General features: G+C 39.4%; 1 protein-coding gene across 1 annotated transcript in view; it reads left to right on the forward strand.

Annotated features, from left to right (window-relative positions):
* Window positions 1-11,909, forward strand: part of LOC109845743 (phosphoenolpyruvate carboxylase 4) — a 26,181-nt gene that overhangs the window by 7,600 nt on the left and 6,672 nt on the right. The window contains exons 2-15 of the mRNA XM_020415014.1: window positions 103-266; window positions 504-618; window positions 727-804; window positions 1,751-1,819; window positions 1,900-1,978; window positions 2,047-2,123; window positions 2,229-2,324; window positions 2,648-2,789; window positions 3,185-3,319; window positions 10,038-10,084; window positions 10,232-10,498; window positions 10,750-10,875; window positions 11,020-11,121; window positions 11,200-11,346. Coding sequence (XP_020270603.1) covers window positions 103-266; window positions 504-618; window positions 727-804; window positions 1,751-1,819; window positions 1,900-1,978; window positions 2,047-2,123; window positions 2,229-2,324; window positions 2,648-2,789; window positions 3,185-3,319; window positions 10,038-10,084; window positions 10,232-10,498; window positions 10,750-10,875; window positions 11,020-11,121; window positions 11,200-11,346 — 1,644 coding nt within the window. The remainder of the gene's footprint in view (window positions 1-102; window positions 267-503; window positions 619-726; window positions 805-1,750; window positions 1,820-1,899; window positions 1,979-2,046; window positions 2,124-2,228; window positions 2,325-2,647; window positions 2,790-3,184; window positions 3,320-10,037; window positions 10,085-10,231; window positions 10,499-10,749; window positions 10,876-11,019; window positions 11,122-11,199; window positions 11,347-11,909) is intronic.

The raw sequence follows: 11,909 nt of genomic DNA on the forward strand, positions 1-11,909 counted from the left end.
TTGAATTTAAAATTTGTGTTTTTATTGATTTTTCATCTTTCGATGCTGTTCGCTGGTCTTTTTTGGTGTTTATTTAATGCTCTGCAATTGATTTTGTTATAGAGTGCTGTTAATATGAGAAGTGCTGGGATGGAGAGCACTGCAGAATTGCTAGAGAAGCAATTATCAGCAGAGATATCGAAGACGACTCTTGAGGAAGCTATAGCATTAGCTCGTTCTCTCAGCCATCATCTCAACCTTATGGGAATTGCTGAAACCCATCATAGGTACTCCAATTCTTATAAGCCACAGTCTACTTATGTGTCTTTGATATTTTATCTCTAAATCTGCACATCAATTGCTTTGTGGAGTATAAAATTATAATCCTCAGCCTTCATCATAACTACGAAGTTGTGGTTGACTCTCAATCTCTGGGGTCACGTAAGAATATGAAATTATAACTCACATTATAGCTTTGAAGTTTTGGTGTAGTGAGAGGGACCTTAGATATTTTCTTCATACAGAGTTCGCAAAGCAAAGGATGTCGTTCATTTGTCAAAATCATGTGATGACATTTTCAGTAAGTTGGTACAAAGTGGAGTGCCACCAGAGGAGCTTTATAATACTGTTTGCAATCAGGTTTGAAACTTTCCTTCATTGGAGTTGTAAAATATAAATCAATAATTACAAAGTTCTCTTTTGGGTTATGTTAGTTTATTCCCTCTTGCTTTCTCTTCCACGTTGCAGGGGATTGAAATTGTTTTAACCGCACATCCGACGCAAATAAACAGACGTACCCTTCAATACAAGCATATCAGGATAGCTGTAAGTTTTACTGATACTATTATTATGATTGTCATTTCTGTCTGGAAACGATTGAAGAAAGTCAATAACCACTTAATGTTTTGTGTTGTTTATACATTCTATATTCTCTTTCATTTCAATGGTCTTTATTTATAAGTTATGAAAAAAATCCCATAATTATTCTTATTAGAAGTTGTTTTAGTTTCCTAAAAAATAAAAATGAGTTCGGATGCAAAAAATCTCTTGGTTACAACAGGTAAAGCTTTCATAGTTCTAAGAGCATGCAATGGTTTTATAACAAACCAGTCACTGGTCTACTTCAATAGCCTTACAAAAATTTGTCCTCCATCATAGCAATTAATTTGTCTTGTGATTCTTTACTGAGCAGGTCTTATAATTTTTTTTGTAGCTTAACTTTGCAACTATTGTTCTTTCCTTTCTTTGTAACTTGCGTCCTTTATCTCACGTTTTAAGAGGAATCACACCCTTGACCTCTTGCACGACTATATGTCACTACTACGAATATTGGGTACAGAGGTAGTTGAAACTATGCAATTTCATGTAGCATTATTGTTCTTACAAGAGAGAAATCATAAATGCATTTAATCATTGCCAGTATTCCTTAATTGAGATCTATTTGGCTGGTTAGTTTTTTTTATCTCAGTAGGCCAAGCTTAGCCTTGATTGAAATTCTAGAGGAAGTAAGAGATGCTATGATAATTGCTTATTTGAAAACGAGATGAATCGTAGGTCCTTAATAGAGTTGAATCTAGAGAAACAAGGATGCATCAGATGCTAAAAACTTGTTCATGATATATTATTTTCTTTTTGTCATTTCCTTTCCTCCGGAATGTGTTATGAATCAAATCATGTCTTCTTACAGTACTTCCCAATATCATTACTTGTGATGTATTAAATGCTGTTGTTTATGAAATAAAATATTGATGTATTTAAGTTATCTTGCCAGCGTCTTTTGGAGTTCAATGAGAGACCTGACCTTAGCCATGAAGACAGGGAGATGCTGATTGAGGATTTGGTACTCAACTTAGCCCAAAATTCTCTTTTTTTATGACACTTGTAACATTGTTAGAACACTGACAATGGTAAAATTTGCAGAAGAGAGAGGTTACTTCTTTATGGCAGACAGATGAATTGAGGCGTCACAAACCCACACCGGTTGATGAAGCAAGGGCAGGTTCATAATTTTGCTAAAAAATAAATCTATCCCTTCTTCATTGCATATAATTTGCACTCTCTTTATAGGTTTACACATTGTGGAACAAACACTTTGGCAAGCGGTGCCTCATTATTTACGCCGTGTTAGTGCTGCTCTGAAAAAGGTTTTTCCCCCTCTTTTCTTTTAGTATCTTTGTATGTCCGAGCCAATATATCCTCGGGTATCAATTTCTTAACCTAAATTTCTCCTTTTTTGTTAATTTTTGTAGCACACCGGACGTCCACTTCCATTAACTGCCACTCCTATCAAGTTTGGCTCTTGGATGGGCGGCGACAGAGATGGGAATCCAAATGTTACATCAAAAGTAAGTTTCAGCTTCATGTACAAATTGTTTTAATATCAAACTTTGGTTCTTTCTCCATGTACAAATTGTTTTCGATATCAAACTTTTGTCCTTTCTGTTCATGTATCTGGTCATGAGAAGTGATTTATATAATTAGTTGTTTACTGTTTTGAATTTGTATTTACTTTACTCATTACTACAGGATGTTGCTCTTTTGTGCTTCCAAGCATTATGTAAATCAGTTGAATTATATTTTATTTGTGTAAAATTTGAATTTAAAATTAGCTAAAGGGCTAAGATGCATGTATATGGAATCGTTCATATTTTGCTTGAATTTATTGCAGGTCACAAGAGATGTTTCTCTATTATCACGCTGGATGGCAGTTGATCTCTACATTAGAGAAGTTGACAATCTCAGATTTGAACTATCCATGAATAGATGCAGCGATAAGTTGGCAGGCCTGGCTCGAGAAATACTACTTGAAGGTATGTCAAATCTAAGGTAGAAGCTCTGCTAAGTAGCAATGTAGTATAGAGGTACACCTCTTTAAAGTTGAAATCAGCTCGAGTGATGCTATCAGGCTAGATTCAATCAATCCTTGCTCAAATTGTTCTATGACCCTTGGCATCTTTTAGCAAAGCTCTATGAATCTTCCAGCGATTGGTACGCTAATTGTGAATTAAGTACTTAAGAAATCTAAAGAGTATCAGGAGGGATTTGCAAGAATATGAGCCTCGTTAGTCTAAAAGTCTAAAGTCTATACAGATCTAATGATTTTATCTGTTTGACTTTTTTTGCCTTCCATTTACGGAGGCTGTTGCATTATTTCTTCACTCAGGAATATGCCAGTGTTGTAATGGAATTGTGAATCATTGTGCAGAAAGTGAATCTGAGGATCAGCAACGTGAAAGTTGGGATCAACACCCTAACAGAAGCCCTGCAAAGCCTTATGGTCAACAATCTTCAGCACTGCCAGCACAACTTCCTGTAGCTGCTCATCTTCCCTCTTGCAGATGTAGGTTCTTGATCTCTACAAAACAACAATTATTATTTTTCTTTCATTTGGCACCTTTATTGGCATGGAAGTCCTATTTAAAGGATCAAATAGAAAAATAGATACACTTAAAAATATGGGAGGAAAGTAATATATGTTCAATACATATTTTTGAATCGCGTATAATTTCTCAGAACTGAAAAATTGTCTACCCTATATTTGAAGTATTAATAATTGTTCTCTTTTGCTAAGTAATCGTACCTGTTTCAAGCCAAATTCCAGTGTACACATTACCAGTGATGAGTGTTGCAAAAATTGCACACTTAAAAAGGTTGCAATAAACTAATTAATCTTATAACATATTGTGCATTTCTATTTTCTTTTTTTTTTTTCCGAGTAAACTGAGCAAGATGCCATGGGAACTTATTAACTGAAGAAAATGGATTCAAAATATACAAGAAGAGGAATGTTGAGAAGAGGGCAAGATGGTGTGCATTTTTTATTTTAGAGCTGAGCCAGCTAATTTGACTATTCACAAAAGCGTCAAACATCTTTTGCACTTTGACAATTTTATACCAGTTCCGAATTTGTGAACGTGGGAACGTAGGATGGGGGGACACGAGATGGTGGAACCCCATGCTACTCCCATGCTCACCCATGCTTCCCCCATGCTCACACATACTCTCTTGTCCCCTCTTCTTTGCTTATAAATAGGAGAGGTGAGGAAGAGAGAAGTTGCGGGGAAGAAAAGAAAAAAGGTGTGAGAATTTTGAGAGATTTTTGAAGAGGGAAAAATCAGAGAGAGAGGGAGAGCTTGTGAGATATACAAGTGGAAGTTGTTATTCCCCTCATAGTGAAATTCCCCCTTACCCCTCCAGTGGACGTAGGCATGCTTGCCGAACCACGTAAATTACGTGTCTTTACTATGTGTTAGCTATTGCTTGTAGGTTCCCTCGACATTCAGTCCTAGAACCGTATATCTCACTTTGTTGAGATATTTTACTTTTGTTCTTGTTTCCTTTGTGAAACGGGAATACAGAGGTTGACTTGAGATTTTGTGAAAACAAAAGTCAGGGTTTTCTCTCAGGTTATATTACTTCCGCGGCGGAAGGGCGTGACTCTGCGCCCAACAGAATTTTTTATGTGATTCCCTATCTACTAATACCTTGTAAGCAAATTGAACTTATTCAATATTTAAAAATGAAGCTACTTAGCTGAAAATCTCTTTTCAAAACCAATCAATAGGTTGATCTAGTATCTCGACTTGACAAACTTTGAAGATATTCAAAGATGAATGTTGAAAATATTTGCATTGTGATAACAGAGACAGAGATAATGTCATATTGATTTCTCTAAGCGTTGATATTGTTAGGGTACACACCAACAATAACGCCTCGAACGCCTCGAACAGAGACGTAATACACAGAATAAAAACACAAAAAAATCAATCACAGTACTTTACAGATATACGTGGTTTACTCCTTCGGAGCTACTCCACGGTGCAACGACGATGTCAAATTCTTTTATATCCCAAAAGAATAGATCAAAGAGAACACATACACTCCAAGAACTCTCACAATCTCTCTCTGTGTTTTCTCTTACTCTTCTATGAGAGGAGTTATTTCTGGGATGAGTTTTTTCTTAAAAGTTTAGGTCCTATTTATAGTATTTGGAAAATACTATGCACTAATAAAATATTATTAGCGGGACCCGCCACTAATAATATTTTATTAGTGGGACCTACCTTTGTGGGACCCACCTTTTGTTTTATTAGGTCACTTTCGGTCACCGAAAGAGGGGGATTAAAAAGGGTCGGCTGATAATCTCCCACTTGAAGATTTGATTGAGTATCAATCTTATCTTCACACCAATCTTGGTAGTATCATCCTGATATCTTGTATCTTTGACGTCTTACACGGCCCTCAACGTTATCAACGGAGGCTATATGAGGCTGCACACGACCTCACCTTCTCGAGTGGAACTGGCTTGGTCAGCATATCGACTGGATTGTACCTCGTATCAATCTTCACAAGCTTGAACTTATTCCTGCTTTGCCATCTCTGTATGGTATGGTGTTTCACGTTAACATGCTTGATCCGAGCATGGAATGCGTCATTCTCTGACAAGTGAATTACACTCTGACTGTCACAGTGGATGAAGTATTTCTCAAAGATTACTCCAAGCTGGAGAAGAAAAACCTTCAACCATAGGAACTCATTTGCTGCCTCTGCTGCAGACACGTACTCGGCTTTGGTTGTCGACAAAGCCACAATATCCTGTAACTTGGATCTTCAACTTATCGCTCCTCCACCAAGATGAAGATGTAGCCGCTTGTGTTCCTTCTTGAGTTTATATCCCCTACGTAGTCTGCATCACAAAAGACTTCTAGCTGTAAATCTGTCCTGCCATACTGAAGAGCATCTCAAGTAGCGTAGAAGCCACTTGACCGCACCCAGTGTTGTTTCCCCGGATTTCTCATGAAGCGGCTCACAACTCCCACTCATTGTGCAATATCTGGCCTTATGCACACCATCGTATACATCAAGCTTTCGACGACAGATGCGTATTGTATGTTGGTCATGAACTCATGCTCTTCAGCAGTCTCTGGTGCTTGGGTCTTCGATAGCTTGAAATGGCTTGCAAATGGCGAGCTCACTGGTTTAGCTTTCTCCATACCGAACTTTTCAAGAATCTTCTCAATGTAGGCTTTCTGAGACGACCTTAGCCTCTGTGCTGATCTGTCTTTAATGATCCTTATCTCCAGAATCTGATTTGCTGAACCCAAATCCTTCATCTCGAAACACTCGGAGAGACGCCCCTTGAGTTCTTCAATGCGGGCTAAGTCGGGCCCTACAATCAACATGACATTAACATAAATCAAGAGTATCACATAGAATTCGTCATATCTCTTGATGAAGCAGCAGTGATCTGTGTCACATTTGAGAAAACCGTTCTCCTTCATAAAGTTCTTAAACTTCATGTACCACTATCGCGGAGCTTGTTTCAGGTCATACAAGCTCTTGCGCAAGCGACACACGAGGTCCTCCCTGCCTCGTTCCTCGAAGCCCACCGGTTGATGCATATAGATCTCTTTCTCCAAATCTCCATGAAAGAATGTTGTCTTCACATCCATCTGCTCTAGATGGAGATCTCGAACTGCTATAATGTTTAGCACAGTCCGGATCGTGGTTAACTTGGCGATGGGAGCGAAAACATTAAAATAGTCTATCCTTGCTTTCTGCTCATAGCCCTTCACTACAAGCCTCGCCTTGTAGCATCTCCGTCCATCAGCTTCATCATTGACCCGATAAATCCACCGATTATGAAGAGTCTTTCTCCCTCTTGGAAGCTTTACGAGCTCCTAAGTCTCATTCTTCATCAAGGACTTCTTTTCTTCCTCCATGGTAGACTCCCACTCGTCCCGAGTTTTGCCGGTCTGCTGTACCTCCTCATAGCTTTCTGGCTCACCATTGTCAGTCAGGAGAAGATAATTCATGGTGGAAAGATACCTCTCTGGCACCCTTGGATTTCTTAGAGCTTTGTGAATTGCGATCAACAACTTTGCTGGATCCTGCTGCTGTACATCCGTGGTCTCTGTCTTTTATGCTGATAGGTATTTCACCGCCGTCCTCACTGTCAGTAATATCTGGGAAAAGAGAGGGAGATAGCTGATTCCCACTCACCTCTTTGATCTTGTACACCGCATTCTCATGGAACACGACATCACTACTGCGCACCACCTTACGCGCATCGTGATCCCAAAAACGGTACTCATACTCATCTCCTCTATAGCCGATGAAAGAGAGCTTCTTTGACTTTGGATCAAGTTTTTGACCGATCTGCAGGATTGGTCATGACATAGACGTCACAACCAAATACTCGTAAGTGCTCTAGTTTCAGCTTCTTTCTGGTCCAAGCCTCTTTAGGTATCCCATAACTGAGAGCCGCGGATGGTCCGCGGTTGATCAAATATGCAACAGTATTGACAGCTTCGGCCCAAAAACTCTTAAGCAATCCAGAGTGGATCCTCATACTTCTGGCGTGCTTCAAGATAGTGCGATTCATACGTTCCGTCACTTCGTTGTGCTGAGGTGTGCCTGGGACGGTCTTCAGTCTCCTAATCCCATGGGACGAGCAGAAGTTCTCGAACTCCTGACTGCAATACTCGCCTCCATTATCAGACTTTAGGCACTTTAGTTTATTGCATGTTTCGTTCTCCACACAGGCAAGCCACTTCTTGAAAATGATGAAAACATCTGACTTGTGCTTTAAGAAGAACACCCATAATTTTCTAGTAGCATCATCAATAAAAGTGACAAAGTAAAGATAATTTCTAACAGATGGGACTTGCATAGGTCCTCATACGTCGGTTTGTACCAACTCCAATTTCTGCAGTTTTAGAGCCAGTCCGGTCTTGTTGAAGCTCACCTTCTTTTGTTTGCCTAGGATGCAGTCCTCACAGAAAGTCAGATCAATCTTGTTCAGATCCGGAAGCCTCTCTCCCGCGATCATAATCTGCATCCCCTTTTCGTTCATGTGGCTAAGTCGTCGATGCCAAGTCATGCAGTCGACGGATGATGATGATGATGCTTGTCCTGCAGCAAGCAATTGGTCGATCTTCCCGTTAGCGATGTAGAAAAACCCCTCGCGTTTGAAAGTACCCAATGCCACTAGGAAGTGCAATGATACTAATTGAAAGCACCCTAGAGGGGGGGAGGGGGGAATAGGGTTTATGCTAATCTAATCTGATTTATGCCAATTTAAAACTTATTAATAAATATATCCTAACAAATATATACTAATTGAAAGCACCCTAGAGGGGGGAGGGGGGAGTAGGGTACATGCCGAACGTCGTTCAGCGTCAAGGTTGTCCCGCTTTCCATCTTGAGGGTACAATTTTTCTTTCCGAAAACCTTGTAAGGTTGGTCGTCGCCAAGATAGACTGTGCCCAAGTCCTTCACGAACGATGAAAGCAGCTTTTGTTGTGAGGTTGCATGGAAAGATGCGTCAGAGTTGATGACCCACGCATCGTTTTTGTCTTCTAGGGATAGGAGAAACGCATCTGAATCCGTCTCGTGCATAAGATTGGCTACACCGTCAGCCCGATCATCCCTTGCTAATGCTGGAACATAAACTCTACAGTCCCGTGCAAAGTGACCATTCTTTCCGTATCGGAAGCACTTACCTTCACCGTAACCATTCGGGTTCGGCCCTTTAGACTTCCATCTAGATTTCGATTGGTCTCGTCATCCCCTACCCTTCTTATGCGCACGCCCTCATGCCTCGACATCCAGAGCACTCCCACTGTTAGAGGCCTCAGCTCTTGAGATTTTACGGTGAGATTTTTCATCCAGAATTGCCGTAATCACTGTGTCGAGCTTCATCTTGTCATTGCCATTGGCGTTGCTTACCACCATCATCATATTCTCCCACGAATCTGGTAGACAAGAAAGTAGCAAAAGAGCTTGGATCTCATTCTCAAACTTGAGATTTACTACAGCAAGCTGTTGCACCACAGCCTGAAATTTGTTCAAGAAGTCCGCCACACGAGCTCCTTGCTGCATCTTTAGATTGAATAGCTTCTTTATCAGGTATATCTTATTTGAAGAAAACGACTTCTCATACAGCGCCTCCAAGGCCTTCATCAACTCCTTGGTGGTGGTCGCGAGACGTTGTAAGTCACATGTTGGTGAAGGTTGAGTCTGATGGTGGCAAGTGCTTTACGATCGAGCACCTTCCACTCATCGTCGTTCATTTTCTCAGGTTTCCCCGTCTCTCCTTGGAGGGGTTGGAAGAGATCCTTCTGGTACAAATAGTCTTCAATTTGCATCCTCCAATACCTGAAATTTTGGCCGCTGAATTTCTCAATTCGAAGCATGTTGTCTTCAACTGTAAATCTCATGGCGAAAGATTACGTCTTTCCCGAACCGTATTTGTGAATAGTAATAATACTTGTAAATAGTATCGTATTCGTGAACAGTGTCCGGTGCCTTAAAAGAGTAAATAATAATTTAAATTATTTGCTGATGTGGAGGATCCACTTTTAGTGGCAGTCACAGAGCATACGATAAGCAGATATATATACTCTAAGTCAGGCTCTGATACCAGTTGTTAGGGTACACACCAATAATAACGCCTCGAACGGAGACGTAATACACAGAATAAATGCACAAAAAATCAATCACAGTACTCACAGATATACGTGGTTCACTCATTCGGAGCTACTTCATGGTGTAACGCCGCCGCCAAATTCTTTTATATCCCAAAAGAATAGATCAAAGAGAACACCCTCTCTTGATCAGATACACTCCAAGAACTCATAATCTCTCTCTGTGTTTTCTCTCTTACTCTTCTATGAGAGGAGTTGTTTCTGGGATGAGTTGTTTCTTAAGAGTTTAGGTTCTATTTATAGTGTTTGGAAAACACTATGTACTAATAAAATATTGTTAGCGGGACCCGCCACTAATATTATTTTATTAGTAGGATCCGCTTTTGTGGGGCCCACCTTTTGTTTTATTAGACCACTTTCGGCCACTGAGAGAAGGGGGTCAAAAAGGGTGGGCTGACATATACCATATTGGTTCTTTATTCAGCCTCCTTTAATTTGATCCTTGAAATATAGCTTAATCACATTGTCTATTTTCATCATTTATTTGATATTTTCATGCTTGATTAAAATCTTTCATGCGATGAGTATACTAACACATTTATTGTATATTACCCTTAATTTGTGATGTAGCTGGTGACCCTCACTATCCAATACTAGATTTCCCTGGTAATCGTCAGGTAAAATGAATATTTGATTTGGCAACAATATTAAGCCTAAAATTCTTGTATTGTATCCCAACCTGTATAGAAGTATTTTTTCTGTCTTATGGCCTCTAAAATATCTTTAATTTTCTGTTTTGTTCTTTGCATATATTGTGGTAGCAGAGTGGTCTAGGTTCTGCTCCAGAATCCCCAACAAAATTAGACAACGGTGGAGCTGGTTCTCAATCTCAAGATGGCAACTCACAGCCTTGCCTTCAGAACCAATTATCTAAAAAAAATTCTTCCGTCGCTGGTCATCTTATTACCCAGAGAAAGCTACTAGAATCTCAAACCGGCAGAAGTAGTTTCCGGAAGCTTCTGGAACCTAGCCTGCATCAGCGTCCAGGGATTGCTTCCTATAGAGTTGTTCTTGGACATGTAAAAGACAAGGTTAGTTATTTGTTTTATTTTAGTACTTATTAAGTATTTTGATTATTTTTTATAGAACAATGTAGGCACGATTTCTCCTGAAAATTTAGACTTAGTACATTGCAAGCGTTACAAAATACCAAGTTGATGGGCTTATTCTGTCATTCGGCCCGTGTCTCTTTAAGCTTCCTTTCAATTTGAATATTGGTGGCCTATATGATTATTTCCTACTGTCAACTGTTCTGAACTTATGTTGATGTTGATGATATCAGCTTATGAAGACACGAAGGAGGTTGGAGCTTCTCCTTGAGGATCTTCCTTGTGAACATGACCCTATAAATGACTATGAAACAGCTGATCAACTTCTAGAACCACTTCTCCTATGCTATGACTCATTGGTATTGGACTCTATTCTCTAGATTGTTTGCCGTTACATGCTAAAGTTTGCATTCTAAGCCCCTTTATATCTGTTTGAAATGAAAATCCAACATAGAGTCATGACCTTACCCTTTTTGCTAGTTCTGCTGATAAAATTTCTGTAGCTATCATGTGGGTCCGGCATACTTGCTGATGGGCGTTTGGCCGATCTTATAAGAAGGGTTGCTACATTTGGGATGGTATTGATGAAGCTCGATTTGCGTCAGGTGTGTCTATTCTTTTCATAATCAAATATGTTGAACAAAATGAAGAGTTAGTTGATTTTTTCTTTTTCCTTTCTGTAGGAATCTGGCCGACATGCTGAAACACTTGATGCAATTACTAAATACTTGGATATGGGTGTGTATAGTGAGTGGGATGAAGAAAAGAAACTGGAATTTCTTACCAGAGAGCTGAAAGGAAAGAGGCCTCTTGTCCCGCCAACTATAGAGGTGGGTCATTTATTTGTTTATTTTCTTCAGGCAACTCAATGCTTGTTGAGGAGTTCTTTTTTGTAGTCATTTAATATTGGCTGATGGGCATTAAACCCAAAATGCATGATTTGGGATCATATATGCTAGACATGGGAATCAAGAAAATGTATTAATATGGCGATGTAAGTTTGGGATTTGGAGAGTCAAGAGAGAGATCCTGAAGCTCATTTTGATATTGGAAATATCAAGCAGTCAATTGTTAAGTTTTGATGGGGATATTGCTTGTTTCAGGATGCTATCGTCAGCTTGGCTAAACCTTACATCCGAGTTCTACCATTTATTCATGTGTCTTGATTGAACCATTCGTCCTGTTAGACATGTCAATTTGCTTAGCCAAACTTGTTAACTTAGCTTAAAAAAATTGTTTGTTATAATTACAAATAAACAATTAAGTCCAAACACATGCATAATACATCTCAGGCGTAAGATTAGGTTGGGATTTTATTAAAGAAAATTCAGTCAAGCAGGATCAATTACGTTATACCATCTTTTCTTTTAATTAATCTTAATGGACGTTGGTT

This window comes from Asparagus officinalis, chromosome 6 (assembly GCF_001876935.1).
Source record: "Asparagus officinalis chromosome 6, Aspof.V1, whole genome shotgun sequence".
Classification (NCBI taxonomy): domain Eukaryota; kingdom Viridiplantae; phylum Streptophyta; class Magnoliopsida; order Asparagales; family Asparagaceae; genus Asparagus; species Asparagus officinalis.